Genomic DNA, 19,392 nt, shown 5'->3' with positions numbered 1-19,392 from the left:
CCCTTTTAAAACATGACGAGCCCGGGATAGGGTGCTTGCCATAGCCAGGGATGTATAGGAAAATTACCATGAAATTTCCTAAACTGTGAGTCCTAAGCACCACAATTTAGTAAATCCTGTGGGAAATAATTTGCAGTAAACTAGCGCAAGAATGCACTATTTTACCATGGATTATTTAAAAAGCCCCCTGTGTGAGCCCTATTCTCATAAATTCTTAGTCTAACCATGGTTCTTGTTCTGTTTTATTTTTACCCTGGAACTCAGTTATAACCAAAGCCTTCTCAGAATAGTTTGAGGTTTTTTAAATTTATAAACTCTTTTCCATTGTTCAATAATTTGTATTTAATGTAATGCTTCTAGAGGACAAATTTCAATGTTTTCCATCGATAAACAGGCTGGGTTAGCCATTACATGTGAGTGATGTCATCCATCGGCACCAAACAGACTCATCTCCAAATTAGTAGAGCTTTCATTTCTACTGAGCATGTGTGGAAGTTACCAATTTAAAATATGTATAGCCCGCCTATCTATATTCTAGGTGGATTACAATAAAACATACATAATAGGAGATCACGTGAGCTGCTTTCTCTGGGTGCCCCTCCTGTTGTTCTTATTTCTTCTCTGATATTAGACTGTGAGAGGCTAAAACTTACTGGCATAAACTTCGGTGTTGAAGGGGTTAATTAAGTGAGATTGCATTATTTCATTCTGGAATGTTAAACTGGTTATTGTAAGCCTCTATACATGTATTTTTCTTCTGTGTCTATGGTTATATGGACGGACCGTAGGGGAGGGGCACCTGTGCGCTCAAATAAGTGTTCTCCAGGTTCTTTGCGAACTTCAAGAAATTCTGGTAACTCAGATGGGTTTGGGAGAAAAGTGGGGAGGGGGGAAAGAGGGGGCAGGGGATAGGAAATAGTTGAAAGATTGGGCAGTTACAAAAAGAAGCAGTTATCTCAGTAAACAATTTTCTGTAACTTTGTTTACACGGAATGCTGGAGACCAAGGCTAGATGGTTTCTAGCAAACCCTTTAAGAGTTGTCCCGGTTTGAATCCACATAGCCTCTCCGGCCCCTGGACTCGCCATGGAGCGATACAGAGGCATTATGACATTTTCCGTTTTATTCACCATTCCCTTCCTAATAATTCCTAATATTCTGTTTGCTTTTTTGACTTCCTCAGCACACTGATCCTACAATTTATCACAATCCACTTTGCAAATGTGATTACCTCACTCATCGTACCTCTTGCCAGATCATTTATAAATATATTAAAAAGCACCAGTTCAAGTACAGATCCCTAAGGTACTCCACTGTTTACCTTTTTCCACTGTGAAAACAGTCCATTTATTCCACTCTCCGCTTCCTGTCTTTTAACCAGTTTGCAGTCCACAAAAGGACATCTCTTCCTATCCCATAACTGTTTAGTTTTCTTAGAAGCCTCTCATAGAGGACTTTATCAAACGCCTTTGAAAATCCAAATACACCACATCTACTGGTTTACCTTTATCCACATATTATTCATCCCTTCAAAAAAATGTAGATTTGTGAGGCATGACTTCCCTTGGTTAAATCCATGCTGGCTGTGACCTTTTAAATCATGTCTGACTATATGTTCTGTGATTTTATTCTTTATAACAGTTTCCACTATTTTTCTCTGCACTGAAGTCAGGCTCGCCAGTCTATAGTTTCCTGGGTCACCTCTGGAGCCTTTATATATCGAGGATTACACTGGCTACCTACTAGTCTTTGGTACGACAGATGATTTTAATAATAGGTTACAAATTTCTTGTAATAGGTCTGAAATTTCATTTTTGAGTTCTTTCAGAACCCTGGGATGTATACCATCCAGTCCAGGTGATTTGCTACTCTTCAGTTTGTCAATCTGGCCTACTATATCTTGCAGGTTTACCGTGATTCAGGTTAGTTCATCTGAATCGTCACCCTTGAAAACAGTCTCTGGATTGGGTGTTTCCCTAACATCCTCCTCTGAAAACACTGAAGCAAATAATTAATTTAGTCTTTTAGTGATGGCCTTATCTTCTCTAAGTGCCCCTTTAACCCCTTGATCATCTAACAGTCCAACCAACTCCCTTGCAGGTTTTCTGTTTTGGATATATTTTAGTTTTTATTATGAGCTTTTGCCTCTACTTCTTTTCAAATTTTCTTTTAGCCTGTCTTATTAATGTTTTACATTTAACTTGCCAATGCTTATGCTTTTTCTTATTTCCTTCAGATGGCTCCTTCTTTCAGTTTTTTGAAGAAAGATCTTTTAGATAAAACAGTCTCTTTCACCTCACCTTTTAATCATACCGGCAATCGTTTGCCTTCCTTCCACTTTTCTTAGTGTGGAATACATCTGGACTGCACTTCTAAGATGTATTTTTTAACACTCTTCTTTGTAGCTTCTCCTTTCAGTTTTTTTCTATTTTTCTCATTTTATCAAAGTTTCCCTTTTTAAAGTTTAGTGCTAGAGCCATGGATTTACTTATTGTCCCCCTTTCAGTCATTAATTCAAATTTGATCATGTTATGATCACTATTGCCAAGCGGCCCCACCACCATTACCTCTTTCACCAAATCCTGCGCTCCACTAAGAATTAGATCTAAAATAGCTCCCTCTCTAATCGATTCCTGAACGAGCTACTCCATAAAGCTGGCATTTATTCCATCCAGGAACTTTATCGTTCTAGCATGTCCTGATGTTACATTTACCCAGTCAATATTGGGGTAATTGAAATCTCCATTATTACTGTACTACCAGTTTGGTTAGCTTCCCTAATTTCTTATAGCATTTAATCGTCTCTCAACATTTTGGCCAGGTGGGTAGTAGTATACTCCTGTCGCTATACTCTTCCCCAACACACGTGATTTCTACCCATAAAAATTCTGTTGTGCATTTAGACTCTTTCAGGATCCTTATCCTGTTGGACTCTATTCGCTCCTGGACATAAAGCATCACTCCTCCCCCTCCCCGCCCCCCACCAAGTTGCTCCTCCCTATCATTGTGATATAATTTATACCTTGGTATGGCAGTATCCCATTGATTATATCCTCCTTCCACCATGTTTCTGAGATGCCAATTGCCTATCTCATCGTTCATTGCTATACACTCTAACTCTCCCATCTTACTTCTTAGACTTCTGACATTGACATGCATATATTTCAAAGAGTGTTTTTTGTTTGTATTAGTAGCCTGCTTTTCAGTTGACATGGATAATTTAGAGTCTTTTAGCTCAGGTGATTCTTTACTTATAGGCACATGGACTACTTTTACTATTATTGGAACTCTCTATTGGGATAGCCTAACTCTACTGTTTCATTAGTATCCTTCGAAAATACCTCCCTCCAAACCATGTGCTGCTGAGCGACTGTAGGCTTTCCTTCATTAGTGTATTGTCATAGCCATTGGCAGTTTTCAAGGAGGAATTCGGCTGTAAGCTACAGGAGGCCCTAGTGCGCACAGGAGCAAGGCCTCAGTGCAGACTGACGTCCTGTCCCTTCTGGCACCGCTGTACTGATGGGAATGGGCAATTGCTGCCCATATACTAGTTCATCTTTCCTTCCCATTGACGAGAGAAACTCCCCTAACCCACAGATGTTTGGGTTCTCCCCCATAGACTCCAGGGTTTGAGAAGCAGCAGCTACTGCATCAATCTAATCTGCCCTCAGGAAGAACAAGAAGTTTAGGGCTCACTGTCGTACCCTTGGCATTCTTGGGAGGAAGGCAAATTGGAGGCTGTGCTCAGTATTTGCATAGCTTTCTATCAGCTGTTCAGTTCCAGTACATGCAAGATCAGACAGAGCAGCTTTTTCAAAGCACTGTGACTCTTGAAAGTCATTAGTAGACAAGATGCTGGAGTATGGAACACTTGGTCTATTTGACCTTTGACATTTTTAATCCACATAATTGCAATAGGGTTAAGGCTTGTGATAAGGCTATTGCACACCATCTCCACTGCTGCTCCAGTCATACCATCTATAGCCAAAGAGTTCACAAGTGGGTCACCAAAGAGGGAGGAGATGATTCCCATTGCCCCATTGCCCTATTGCTCCTGATGCAGCAGAGGGCCCAAAAGCCACAGTCCACAACCTAGCCAAAACCTGGCACTGCTCTTTGACTGGACCAGAGGGAGCATACCCTAGATTCCAGTGGCAGTGTCTCAGAATTTTCCTATCGAGCAAAGGATGAGATTCTTCTTAAACCATTGTCCCAGAATATCTCAGACTCTGACTCTCAGCATAAACAGAAGAGGAGAGTATGCCTATTGGATACTCTTCCAAATTGATCACCAATGGCAGCCTCTCAGCATCAGAAACTGCTACAGGAGGCGTTTTCCTCGCTCTTAAGAGACCCATGGAGTGGAACCAGAGGTAAAAGGACAGGATTCTGCTTCAAGTATTTCCTGATTCCCAAGTGTATGAGGGGATTCAGGCTCATCCTTCATCTGAGGGCATTCAAACAAAAGTATTCAGTAAGGGAAAACTCAGCTTCCCTAGACATTCGGATTCCTTTTCTAGGAAAGGAGGCTGGCTGAGCTCACTAGACATAAGGAATGCTTACATCCACACAGAGATCTTTCCAGCTCTCAGGAAATATCTCATATTTGCAATAGAGAATCAACACTTACAATATTGAATGCTGAATTTCGGCCACATGACAATACCCTTCAAGTTTACAGATTGCCTTGCAGTGGAACTTGTACGCTTATGCAAATTAGGGGTGCAGGTTTCTCCTCTTGGACAATTGGTAAAGAGCATATCTCAAGATGTGCCACAAAATTAATGAGCAAAAACCATTCATGATTATTTGTTTATTTTTAAAATGTATAGCCGTCTGGTCTATGAAACTCAGCAGGCTACAGTACAACATTGATAAAAATCTAAATCACCAAAAAAACATAAACGAGACAAAGGGACATATTCGAGAGAGCAGACAACTTCAAAATTGTAAACACTATAATACCCACCTAGACTGTCTATAGTCCTAATTAAAATCCCTGAAATCAGTTCATGCACTATAATGGTGAATTAAATACCTTAGAAAATAAGTAGGCTTTCAAAGATTTTTTAAAATGTAAGTAGTCATTTTCTGTTTTTAATGATTTCAGGAGCTCATTCCAGAGATTAGGCCCTGCAACCTGAAACATCCTATATTTGGTTTCCTTAAGAATATTATTTTATGGGATGGGACAACAAGAAGATGTTTGGAATAAGAACATAGTGCATGAGAAGGACAATAACTAGACAGATCAGGAAACTATGTGGTAGTAAACCATGAGCTGATCAAAAGATACGTTTGAGAACCTTAAATTTAATGCACCAGCAGATGGGGAGCCAATGTAAATGAATTAAAACTGGAATAATATGGACATTTCTCGGATAGCTGGAAATCAGTCGCGAGGTAGAATTTTGGGTAAATTGTAATGTGTTGGAGTTGCTAAACATGTCAGGGTTGTTGGTCCTTATGGCTTTATCTGTATGCATTACTTCTGTGGTACATCTTCACAATCGAAAAGTCCAATGGACCCTAAGATCTCAATGGATTTCAGCCACTCAGCACCTCTGGGATAGCATCCACATCTTTCCGCCTTTGTGGTACTTTCTATTCTGGTGGCTGATCCATTTCAAATTTTTCTGGTACAAGTTGTCCTAATCATGAATACATCCAACCTGGTTTGGGTAGCTCATATAGAGAGGCTCCATACCAAGGGTCCGAGATCTGCGCAGAAGGAATTTCATCACATAAACATCTTCGAGCTAAGGGTAAGAGTGGTAGGTATGCTCTGAAGATTTTTAGGGTTTGATTGGCCAACAAACTTGTCTCCCTTCAAACAAACATTTAGGTAGCCATGTTCTCCATCAACAAGTAGGGAGGAACGGGTTTGTACCTATGGTGGCAGGAATCTGTCCAGTTGTGACACTGGGCCATCTCGCACAGAATGGTTTTCAGAGCCATGGGCAAGGAGATTGAGTCAAGTCCTGGGGAAGTAACAGATTAGATAATCCAAATGTGGTTACCACACCCATGATTTTTCTGTCTGCATTTCTTCTGATCAGAAAGGTCCCAGAACTTCTGTTACAAAAGAGAAGCACATGCCAGTTAGTATCAGATATCTTCACATTAGATTGGAGTCAGGGCCTTCTATAAGCATTTCCTTCAATTCCTCTGGTCACAAGTTTTTACGGAAACTGAGAGGAGATAGGAGAACTATGATCTTCATAGTTCCCTATTGTATGAGAGAGATTCAGTTCTCGCTCTTCTGGGAAATGTCCATTAAAGATATATTCAGATTGGGGAATTCCCCAACACTGATCACTCAGGACTGGAGTCTGCTAAAACATCCCAACATTATTTTTCTAAGTCTCACAGCCTAGAAGTTGAAATGGTAAACCTGCCACCCTTGAATCTGTTTGGGAATGTATCTCATATTTTCTTGACTTTCAAGAAGGATTTCACAAGGAAATCCTATGGTTTGGATGGAGGACTTTTTTATAACCCTCATCCACAGTTCATGATTTATTTATTTATTTATTTAACATTTATTTCTATACCGGACTTCATGAATAGAATTCACATCAGGCCGGTTTACATGGAACTTAGGGGATAAACAAGTGTAACCAAACAAGAAGGCTGAAACAAGCAAAGTTACTAAAACAAGGGCATTGAACTTGGGGGCTAAAGTAGCCAGAAAAGAAAGGTAGAGCGGAATTAGCAACAAATAAATAATATAAAACGGGTTATGAGATTAGTAAATGATGGGGAACAGAGTAAAATACATTAAAAAAAACCCAATATATTGCTTTGTAATGTAAGACAAACGAAAGGAAACATGTTCTGGAGCATAGCAACAAATTCAGGCTGGATAAAGAGGGCCAGTGTAGCACTGGACAAGTGAGACGAGCTCTTAGTGGCACTGTTGTAGTGCTGAAAGGGCAGGAATTGTGCCTGATAGACTACTTAAATTAACTAAATATGTAGGTACAAGTATAAGATTGAAATAGCAAGCAAAATAGTCAGTTTTAGTTGTGCTCTCAAAAAAAACAATCTCAGATTATAGTTCAGACACATAGCTTTTACTGAATACCAGGGAAATTGGACAAAATAATATAGGAGGGACAAATAACTTATCACCACATAAACCTCATAACTGAATGATAATTTCAAACTGAATGAATATCATTCTTCGAATTGAAGGATCAATTAAATAAATGTCTTTAAAGCCTTTTAAAAATAATTCATATAGCTAGTCATGTGCAAGGAATTCAGGAAGGGAAGTGGGCTAGCTACGAAAAAAGCTTGATTTCGACTCTCAGGTGAGCATCTCGTGGGAATGCCATCTTCTAAAATGCCATGGTTTTCTGATTTCATGTTCATGAAGAAAAGTAGACACGCAGCATTGAATTGATCCATGAGGTTGAATATTTAAGAGCTTATGTATTATAGTGGCTAATTTATATTTGACTCTCCATACAACCCGGAGCCAATGTAAAAATGGAGAACAGATGTTCTTGAATGCTAGCGTTGATTAACATATGTGCCGTAGTGTTCTGTGCAATTTGCAGTGCCTTCGGGATATTTGCAGGTAGGCCCATAAAACTTGAATTACAGTAGTCAATTCTCATTAAAATGAGGGCTTGAAGTACTGTATAAAATTTAGAAAAGGTATTAGCTTTGGAGCATTTGGCACTTATATTGTAGAATGTGGTCTTAACTACAATTTTAATATGGGCTGCATAGATAGGTCAGATTCTAGTGTGTTGCCAAGATTGCATACTTGTCCTAGAATGGGGATATTACAGCCTTCAAAAACAAAGTTGGAGAGGGTATCGGTAGAGGGATATCTGCTTAAAACAATCATTCTGTCTTATTTATGTTCAGTACTCAATGATTAGGGAATAACCAATGCTGTAGGTCAGATAAACAGATGGTAGCAACATCCAAGGTTGCAGTCCTAAATGACATATTAGGAATGAAGAATTGTAAATCCATTGACATTATAGTTTGTAGCATATCCCTAGGCCTAAAGTAGGACCATATAGATATTTGAAAAATACTGCTGATAAAGCAGAACTCTGGTGGATGCCAGTAGAAATTGGCTGCTGTGAAGATGTAGATGGCTTAATTCTAACTTGTCTACTCTGTTAGATATGATGTGAACTAATTTGACATACTACCCACTAGTCCAATACTGCGCAAACGTGAAACTAGAATCTGATGATTTAATGTGTTGAAAGTGGCAGAGCTGTCTACAAGTACCATAATGTAGCTTATTCCACTGTCAAAAGCCTCTTCAGATTGTATCCAAACTAGATAGCAAAACCAACTGGCTTTTACTTTTCTTGCTCCTCCTTTATGCCTTTGCCCTTGCGACAGGAAAAAGATTATGGAAACTTTAGGAAACAATTTAAAACTTGGTTGTTTACCAAAGTTGTTTTTTTTTTCCTTTTTTCAATTTTATTTGTAGAATTTTTACCAATAATACAGGTAATTGTAAGACAAAATACAGATAGGGATTACAGTTACATTACAATGAAAAAGACAGAAGAAGAAAAAAAAAAGAGATTAATATAGTTACTAACTGCAATATCTTCACCTATGTAATATTAAAGAAATAAGGTAAATTCAAAAGTGAATATACATAAGCTGACACATTAAGGTAATAGAGATTTAAGCAATTAGAGGATATCGTATTACTTACAAATTTACCATACCGTAATCAAAAATTACATGTTAAATGGGACCTACCAAGGTATGTGCGTCTAAAAAATTACGCAATTGATCAGGGTTCGAGGTATACATTTCTCGCACCCTGCATACTCACTATATATTGGCATGGGAATCTAAGATTAAATCTAGCTCCTATCCCACTACTTCAGCACGCATGGATAAGAATTTTTTTCTACGTTTTTGAGTGGAATGTGTAATGTCCGGGAATACCCAGACAGACTGACCAAAAAAAAAAAGAGGTTTCCTATTGCGAAAAAAAGCTTTTAAGATCATTTCTCTATCTTGGGAAAAAACACATTGTATAAACAAAGTTCCTAGTTTAGTTATCTTTGTTTCTATAGCTGTTTCCAAAAACTGCGTCAAATCCAAGTCAGGTTCAGAAATCTGTTCAAACCTTTCAATCACAAAGGTTTTAGTCATATAGACTAGCTAAAGTAGACATCAATTCTTCAGGTATTTTTAAGACTTCAATTATATATTTCTTAAGCATTTCCATTGGAGGTATGAGCTTTGAAGATGGAAAATTTAATATTCACAAAATTTGATATCTAATGGAATTCTCCATATTTTCTAATTTCCTCTGCTATATTAAATCAGACTTAATCAATTGCTCTTGATTTTGTTGCAATATAGTGACTTTAGAGTCCAAAGTTGCAATATTTTGAGTGTTCAAAAGAATTTTTGATTCGATAGATTGGAATTTACCCATGAAATTTGAAGTCACATCCACTAACGAGGAAATAGATTTTCCAACACCATTATTGCACTCCAGATAGAATCCATGGTGATTTCAGTAGATTTAGAAATAGCAGGGCACAATAGATTTAACAGAGTACCTTGATTTCCCTATTATACTTTCAGTTCCCCTGATGTTTGATGGTTCCCTCTAGGAGTAGAAGCCCTTACCACAGAGGAAGCTAATACTTCTGCTCTCTGTGTTGAGCCCTCCGGGAAACCCACAGCCCCGGGCTCAAAGACAGAGCCAAGAATTAACTCAGTCCCGCCTGCGACAGGAGATATCTCCTTGTCGTCTATTGATCCTTTTGCTGTCACAAGAACTCCTCAGGGAAACAGGGGGCTAGATACATCTAGGGGCTTTTCTTTTTTGGGGGATACGGGGTATATGCCAGTATGGAGTACTAGCACCTTTTTCCTCCACCTGTTTGATTTGCCCCAAGGTGCCTCAAAAAAAAAATTAATTCTGCATTATGAGTACCGGCACTTTATTTTCCAGAAAGAAAGCTCTGGATAGACTGTTTTGGATGGGTCAACATGGTTTGTTGCTTTGCTTACTCCAGAAAATCAGAGTAGAGAAGTTGAGATTATGGAAATATTAAGAAAGCTTCTTGGTGTGAACTGGCGTTGATTTGTTTTACGGAGTCAGGAAATTTGAGTCTGTTTTACTTTGTCCTGTCTGCTTTATCCTCTGTTCTAGTGAATACTGAGCAATTGGCCTCTCTTTCAGTACTTATTAGATCCCTGTTCATTTCTGAGCTTCTCTAATCGAATTTCTGTCACAAATATTGCCATCAAAATGGGAGGAGGTTACGGTTTGAATGAAACTTTGATTATTGATGAATTCCTACCACAGGAAGAAGTGCCATGTTTAACATCTAATGCTGAAGCATCTACGGGATACAGTGCTATTCTGCTTAAAGAGAGAGACATTCAGAATAAAAAAGACAGATGCTTCCAGGATAAAGAAAATAGCCATGTACGTGGCTCACGGCAAAGTTCTCCGGAAGAACAGCAGCAGAGTAAAGTAGCCAGCCCTGTCAAGAGAAAAACCCAAAAGCACCAACCAAGAGTTAAACGGTAAGTCTGTGCATAGAGAGTTGTTTTGCCTTTTGTTTTGTTTGTAGAGCAGAGCTTTAAGTTCTGGTCTCTTATATTTTAGAAGTTTGGTTTTCTTGGTATTTGTTAAATATAACTTCTGATCCTTTTTATTTACAGTTAATACTTATGTTGCACAAGGCAAAATGTTATTTTATTTGTTTTCAGTGCAGTTTTGACATTTAAAAGAAGAACAAACTCAAGTATAGAGATTTGTTCAAATCTTATGTGAATGGCATGTCAGATAATCAGTTGTGATAGCGAATTGAAATGCCACCCTTCAAAAAAAACTTGTTTGGTGGCTAAACTTTAGTTCAAGAAGATAACTACTATGAGTTATGCAAAAACCAGCAGCTATTAAAAAAAAAAAAAAAAAAAAAAAAGTGTGAGGTGTCAATATTTGATTTCTTTCATTCTGCAGTCATTTTGGTTAGACATTTGTTTGTCATAGGGTTCACATTATTTTTTATTGGCCTCATTTTTTTTTGTATGGGGAGGGCAATATTTCAAAAGCTATATTTATTTTATTAATTTAATATTTGTGTTAAACCATATCACTGATCCAACAAAGGATCACCCAAAGTGATGTACAGAAGAGGCATACATAATCATAAGGCATACAGTAAAATAAAACCATGCCTCATCCTTAATAAATATCTGATACATAAATCTTTGCTACCAGCCCTCTCCAAGATTAAAAAAAAAAAAAAAAAGTCACTCTACATCCCTCACCACTGATAAGGACATTTCCACCCAACACCAAAAGAAATCAACCAGTGGAAATAACGAAGTTTTAACCTTTTTTTTTTAAAAGAACCATAGTTCTTTTCCTGCCAAATATCCATGAGAAGTGAATTCTATAGAGTCGATGAAATAACTGAAAATGCTATGGCTTGAAGGTATACTTGTCACCTCGCTAAACAGAGGTATCACTTTATCTCAACTTTTGAAATGTAGTGATCCAATTTATTTCTCAGCTTTTCCAGAACTTGACCCACCACACCCAGAAAATGAGAACTAGTATCTTAAACTACACTCAAGCCCTAATTGGCAACCAGTGCAGAAGGCTCAAAACAGGAGAGCTTGAAGTTCTCAGTGTGCAGCCTTGGCTGTTGCATTCTGAATTATCTACATCATGTGTGTGAGCTGCTCAGAGGGGCCCACACCCAGACCATTAAAATTGTCCAGGTATGAAAATCACCCCAGATTCAAGAAAGGGCACAATTTCTTAACCAACCAGAACTTCCAAAAGGTGGAACCTGAACCAGACTATCTGAGAAACCTGCCGTTCCAGATGCTTGGATGTTTAACATAAGCTGTAGCCTTTGCCATTTCCTCTCCCATCTTAATCATCAAAGGAAAGGGATATAAATCAAGGTCTCCAATCATTGATTGCTCTGTTTTTAGTGCTTGTCACCAATTTCTCAATAAACAACTTTATTTAAAATATTTTAATAAGTATTATCAAAAGGATATTTTTATAACTTGAGACTTCCATCAGCTTATTATTTAATTTAGAACAGAACAAGAACTTATCTTCATTAATTGGTACAACAATCTGTATGTCTGTATTATACTTATATTGTCCCAATATTTTGACATAATTTTAGAAGTTATGTATTACCTATTTAAATGTTCTACTGTGCTTATTGATTGTGATTTTACTGTTTTAAGTTTATTTATTGTTAACCTATATGATGGAACCCCGATATGTTAGTATATAAAAACTAATAAACTATAAAAAAAAATACCCCTTTAACTCTAAATCTGATAGAGGCTTGCCCAAAGGATGTAAAAAGATGTTAAACAAGAGAAGGGAAAGGTCGAGATTTTTGGAGGACCTCACACCTCAACTCTGTTGGCAATGACAGAACATTCCTGGTGCTTCTATCCATTGCATTTACCCAAGAAAAAAGGGCTATGAAAATTGTCCACTCTTTGGGGCCGATGCAATACTTGAACGCAGAAAACAGATGCTCAAGGTTCAGCACTTACTTTCCTATTGTTCGCCCAAGCACCTCTCCTGGGTGCGTGATGCAGTATTTAAATGAGGGGTCGCGCTGCCAAAGAGGCGCTAGGGACAATTTTGCACCATTAGCGGGCACCCAGGAGAGGTCGGCTGTCAGCAGATTAGGCAAACGGACGCTCAATTTTACGAGCATCTGTTTTCCTAACCAGTGCACAGCCACGGGTTAGAAAAATGGATGCTGTTTAATTGAGCGTCCATTTCCCTAACCTTGAATCCCAGCACTTTTTTTTTTTAAACCTTTTAAACTTTTTGGTTCCTCCGACTTTAATATCGCCACAATTTTAATTTGGAGGATGTACAGAAAAGCACAGTCATCTGCTTTTCTGTGCAACGTTTTGGGCTGCTCAGAAATTAACGCCTGCTCTGGGCAGGCGTTAATTTTTGAGCCTAAAAATGTACAGGTTGGGCGCACATTTTTTTTTGTTTTAGATCAGGGGTGAATAACTAATAGCCTCATCAACTTGCATTTGCATGTGATGAGCGCTATTAGTTTCACCACAGGTTGGACGTGTGTTTTGGACATGCTAATCCCCTTATAGCATAAGGGGCTGTGCACGCGCGTCCAACCATGGATTAAACAGTGTGCTCAGCTGAGTGTACTGTTTTGCATTGGCCCCTTTGTGGGTAAAAGTATGCATGGGAATTACAATGGGAGGGCTGCAACAACTCATAAGGCTTTGTATTTTGAAAACCCTGCATGTTTTTCAGGGAAAAAGTATTGACCACAAGGAGTGCAAATCTCTGCAGGTACATTTTCCCTGAACAGTTTTCAAAGGGAAAATATGTACCTGTTTTTCCTTTGTCTTTTGCAATTTTGTAATTACCTGTCCAGTGCTTCAGATGATATACAAAGCCTAACCAAAAGTAATACATCAGAAAAATACCAAATTAAAAAAAAAATACATAAAATTGGTGCCGAATCCGTGGTGAAAAGTGCCTGCGAACTATACAACAATTTGCATATTTTTAAAAATTGCTCCCTTAGGCAGATCTTGGAAGGTAAAGAAAGTCAGGTCTGGATAGTATTTAATAGTCAATTACCTGGATAGATCAGGTGAACAAGGCAATGACATACCACTGCAGTATCTTGCAAAGAAAATCACATTCACATGGTGAGCCATGATCAACAAAGCACGTGAAAAGAAACAAGGCATATATAACCACCACCACTAGCAAATAATAAATAACTCAGTTTTGTATTAAAACAGTGAAAATCATTAATATCCCCTTTCTTGTCCTGACTTCTGTTTCTTAGAATAAAGATTTATTTTTACTTTTTATTTATGCATTTAAGTACAAATCAAATATACAACATATTTGAAAAAGAAAACTAGGCTAAATGCCAAGCAAATGCTAAAAAAGAAAGATAGATACAGAAAAGTTCACCTTAGCATATCGCCAACTTAGACCCTAATAAAAAGGGGGAGAACAGAAAAGGCCAATTAATTTAATGAAAAGAGACAGATCTTCTGAGCAGAAACATTACCCATTAACACAACCCACATATCAGAAACTAATGGTTATACAATGCTGTGTCTATCATCTGTAAACACTGTCAATTGTGATGGATCAAAGCTGTGTCTATCATCTGTAAACACTCTCAATTGTGATGGATCAAAGAAGAAGAAGTCTAGTTGCATCTAGGGTTACTACATGCTTGCAAAGATGGCGAATAATGCAGGTGGCCCCTAGAGCCAGAACTTCAGGTTTCATAACTATGTTCCTGTGTCACTCTAGATAGGTCAGGGAGCATCCAGATTTTTTGTCCTTTAAATAAGAAATCCTTATGATGAAAAATCAAACTAAAAACATTTACAGTCTTGCTTAAAGACAAAAGTTACTAGCACAGTAGCTCACCTGACCACATTTTCTTCACTAAAATTCTCCAGGAAATTAGATAGATTAGTGGAAACTTCCATCATACCAGGAACTGTAGCTCTCTTAGAAGATGGCAGATAATAAGCTTTCTCAATAGGAGGTAATGTAGCCTCAAGAAATAACAAGGCTTCCTTTAAATAGCTCAGTTGGAGCAATCAAGGAAATCTGAGGAAAATTAAGTATTAATTTCAGGTTCAGAGCCCCTGAAAGAGTTCTCAATATTTTTAATCCTACGAGAAGATGAAGTGAGATCCTTAATCATATTAGTTTGTACATCACAAGCTTTCTCCAAAGAGGTCTCAACCTCCGATATCTTTCCACATGTTGAAATATGTTAAATCCGTAGTTAACACAAGTGAGGACACCGACTTTACAATAGACATCATAACAGCCCACAAACTTTCCAAAAAGAGCCAGCGAGTGAGGTAAAGGAGCCATAGGACTTACATCCAATGCCCCTGCAGACACAGCAGAGAAAGCAGCAACTGTCTCCGAATTTTCCAGCGGTTCCTGGTGATCGAAACCAACTCCTGCCGAGCTGAGCCACAAGGCCTCCACGGGCTGAGAATAAAGGCGCTGTCTGATGGCGCTGCAAGAACCTTGGGGCTTCTAATACTCTCCAGAAAAAAGCAGTGCTACCAGGAGGACGCAGCGTGGAGCTGCGTTTGGAGCAGAGAGAGAGAGACTTCCACCACAGACAGGCAAGGCTCCCCAATTCCTGCCAAGCTAGACTCTTCCTTGTTCCAAGCCATGGAACAAGTAATCATGTGTTAAAGCATGGTGGATTGACGAAGAGAGGCTGCCGTCTTGGGAGGCATCGCCTTCTTTATAACTCTCTTTTCCCCATGAGGAAAATGAGAACGCAGAAAAAAAGACAGGTAAGATAAGGAAGATCACGGGAGCTGCTGCGAACATGCCTGCTCGGGAGCGGCCATCTTAGGTTCCCCCCCCCCCAGAATAAAGATTTATAAAGGTTCACCTGCTCTATCCATTATGAATTTATTTAGATTAAGGGGCTGCCTTTCTCGCACATGGCGGAAGTTCAAGCAGCTATTACACTGATGACACATGCAGCTCAAACTGCTGAAACATGAGCTCATGAAATGAGATCATAACAAAACTATAGAAAATGACAGCAGATAAGGACTGCAAGGTCCATCTAGTCTTCTCCTTTCTGATAGAAGACCACAAAGCCTACTTACTTTCACATCCTTGTGTCTAAGGATCTTTTGTGCCTCTTCCATGCTGTCTAGTGCTAGAATTAGCAGGAAAGAGGAAGTAATGCCTTTGTATAGATCATTATCTAGGTGAGACCCCCATCTTAAATACTACATTCACTTCTAAGGTCATACCATTGTAAGAACATTAAGAGGACAGAAGCAGTTCAGAGAATCACTACTAAAATGAAACGGGGCCTACCCAGCAAGAATTAACATACTTGAGAGGGTTCATTTTCAAACATGAAAATTTATATGCATAAATCTGCTTTGAAAATTTGCAGGTGTGCACAGAACCATGCGTGCCATACACACATAGTTTGTGCAGATTTTCTCACATACTTTGGAAAATTGAAAGTATGTGTGTAAATCCTGATTCTGCTTCGGCGCTGGCCCTTGAATGCGTATTTAATATGCACATAAAAATCTGTGCAAAATCATCTTCCATGCATAGTTTTTTTGCATACACATTGGGGCTTTTTCAAAGTGCCATTTATGAGTGTAAAACCGGGCTTTATGCACATAAGTGCTTTTGAAAATTACCCCCATTATCTGTTCGCTGAAGAAAAGAAGGGAAAGGGCCTATATGAATGAAACATTCAGATATGTAGAATAAGGGGTCATGATATGAAATATGATGGAGGGGGGATCAGAGGAAATGTAAGGAAAATGCTTCTTTATAGAGAGGGTTTGGGCTGTTTGGAACAGACTACCAGTGGATGTAGTGGAGGCCAGTATTATGTCAGAATTTAAGCATCTTTTGGTTGGATATAGATGGCCATGGAAGGAACAGGGTTGAGCAACTAAGTAGAAGACATTAAGGGAAGGCATACAGTATTTCAATTCAGTATGGGAACTTATATGGTTAGCTATTGAAAACAAACCAAAGACCTGAACAGAGCAAGATGTCCTGCGATGAAGACTGTACAGCCGACAGCTGGGCTATATTACCTAGAGAAGTGTAGATGAACATAACTAGGCAGACTTAGGTAATCCTTATCTGCCATCATCTACTGTGTTTTGGCCTCAGCTACTTACACTGTGCAGCTGTTCCACGTATCCAGCACTCTAATAAAAACTGAACAGGATTTATATTTAAAATGGTATAAAAAGTAAGAATTAGTTAAAAAGGAAAGAGATCTGGGAATAAACCTAAAGAAGAAGTGAAAGAGTATGGAATAGCCAGACTGTTGTTTAAGAATTTCCAGATAGTCTATTGCTTTAATGATATTTCTTTGTAATCATTCATGTTTATTGGTTTTGCAGATAGGAATACAGCACACAAAATTAATACTACCAAGTATGAGTAACAAACCCATTATATATCCAGAAACTGTAATGATTTTTTGAGCTTCTGCTCTTCAGTTTTCCTAGTTCAGGCAGTAAGTAGTCTACCAGGAAAATACCACATCTCATTCATTCAGGATTTCTGTTTTTTTGTCTCATGCTTTTGACTATGCAAAAATATTTCTTTCTCTCTCTTCGGCTTGGTTTATTAATACAGAAGTTATTCAGATGACCAGTATGATTGTTTATCAGCATGTAATCTATACTAAAATAAACTAACTTCTTAAATTATGAACATGTTCCAGGAAACAATGGCCTGCAGTGGATATGTCCCTGCCCAGGTATATCACACGCTCTGCAAGTCAAAAACTAAGGTAAGTGATATAGCTGAATTCTGTAAAAAGATATTTCTCTGGAATAGCCAAAAAGAGATTCACATGTAGTGACCGATGCAATATGGTGTGCACATGTTGATGCGCATGTTGGACGCACTAGAATAACTCCCGATGTAATAATGGGATTAGCGGTCTAAAACACATATCCAAACCAGTGCATAGCTAATAGTGCTCATCACATGTAAATGCCATGTAGATGAGAATATTAGCTATTACCCCGGCAAAAAATCAACGTGCGTCCACGCACATTTTAACACAGAAAAATTAACGCCAGCCCCAAAGCTGGCGTTGTCTTGACACACCCCAAGCATCAGCACAAAAGCAAAAAATACTGCTGCTCTGTGGTTCCTCCCACTTAATATCATCACGAAACTAAGTAGGAAGAACCACAGAAAGTAGCATCATGAAAAACAAATGTCTTGACGGCAGTCAGGTTAGGAAAACGGACGCTCAATTTACAAGCATCCGTTTTCCTAACCTGTGGCTGTGAATAGGTTAGGAAAACGGATGCTTGTGAATTGAGTGCCCGTTTTCCTAACCCGAGTTCAGCCACGTCTCCCGGGCACCCAATGCCTTGCACGTGTTAGGGACACACACAGTTTATCCCTAGTGCATCCCTTTTAATGCAGCAGCTCATTAAAATATGCATAACGTATCCAGGAGACGTAGCTGTGTGCGTGTTTAAAAAAAACAAACAAAAACCAGGCACTCAATACGAGCGCCTGTTTTACTGAGTAGCTTATTTCATCGGTCTCATAGTGTATTGTACATTTTTGTCATTTCCTTTAGTTTGTGTGACTGAACTTTTAAAGAAAGACAAGACAAATAGCCTTGATTATATCAGGGATTTCGTTTTCCATGTTATGCTATATACCCTTGATACATGAAGTAAAGAATATTGTCTATATTTAGGGGGCAATTTTGAAACTCCCCCATCTAGGTGCAGATCGCTTATGGGCCTTGAATCTACTTTTCAAAGGAAATTGTCCATTAGAAACAAAGTTACTGCAACACCTACTTCTTGTGAAGGTGACATTTCAGTGGAAAATAACTTTAATAGTTTTTTGTGTCTTTACTTTTCCTAACTGATGACAATCATTAGTAATTTAATACATGATTTTATTTTAGATCTCACTTTTTACATGCATCGGATGCCATGTAACTCAGATGTGTCCATGGTGATCCACTTTTTATTTTGCTGATTTTAGATCTCTGTGTCAGTCGTGCATTAGAGGAAAATTTTAACAGTTGTATGTCTATGTATTTATTTATTTATTTATTTATTTATTTATTTAAATTCTTTTAATATACCGATGCTCAAGACGTACCGGTTTACAGTATAATCAGGGGAAAAACCAATAACCAGAAGAAAGAAAGTTACAATGAACAGGCATTACAATACAGGACAATTGACAGAGGAAGAATTAGTTTAGTTTAACAAAGCTCTCCTAAGAGTAAAAACGATATAGTACACCATATAGTATACCCTTATATACACCATTGATATGTATAAGGGAAAATCCTCTAAAATGTCTTTCCTTTCTGTTCTGCCACTGACAAGCAAGGATACAGAACTATCAGTAAAAGCAAATGAAGGCTGAAATCTTAGAAGATACTTTTTATTGAATTAATATAAGAATGTGTTGTAATAATTCAACTTTTGGGATTTACTTGCTTATTCCTGCTAAGAATAATAATGTCTTTGGAGGATACAGTTCCCTTCCAAGGGGTTAGTAATTATTTGTTTACTAAGCAAATGTGCCAGTCTGTATTTACTAAAATGTGATCTGTCAGCTATTGGTGAGACATATTGACAGAGCTAACGGATCATTCTATATTGTTAACCACTGGTTCATTTTCTGTTTTGTTTTGGGATTTGGGCAGTTATAGATATATTGTTACAAATGATATTGAATATGGACTGCCAGTGAAAGTCAACAGTAAAAAAAAAAAAATTGTGATGGAGAGAATAGCAAGTAATGGTTCTATATTTTTAGGAACTTCTTATAGTCTGCTGCATGGGA

General features: G+C 38.2%; 1 protein-coding gene across 1 annotated transcript in view; it reads left to right on the top strand.

Moving 5' to 3' along the window:
• Positions 1-19,392, top strand: part of RADX (RPA1 related single stranded DNA binding protein, X-linked) — a 239,279-nt gene that overhangs the window by 119,742 nt on the left and 100,145 nt on the right. Inside the window, 2 exon segments of the mRNA XM_029607574.1 lie at positions 10,321-10,544; positions 17,279-17,347. Of these exon segments, the coding sequence (XP_029463434.1) occupies positions 10,321-10,544; positions 17,279-17,347 (293 nt within the window).

Source organism: Rhinatrema bivittatum, chromosome 6 (assembly GCF_901001135.1).
Source record: "Rhinatrema bivittatum chromosome 6, aRhiBiv1.1, whole genome shotgun sequence".
In the NCBI taxonomy this organism is placed as follows: Eukaryota; Metazoa; Chordata; class Amphibia; order Gymnophiona; family Rhinatrematidae; genus Rhinatrema; species Rhinatrema bivittatum.
Note: the sequence above shows the minus strand (reverse complement) of the source record. Positions and strands in the feature narration are given on the sequence as shown.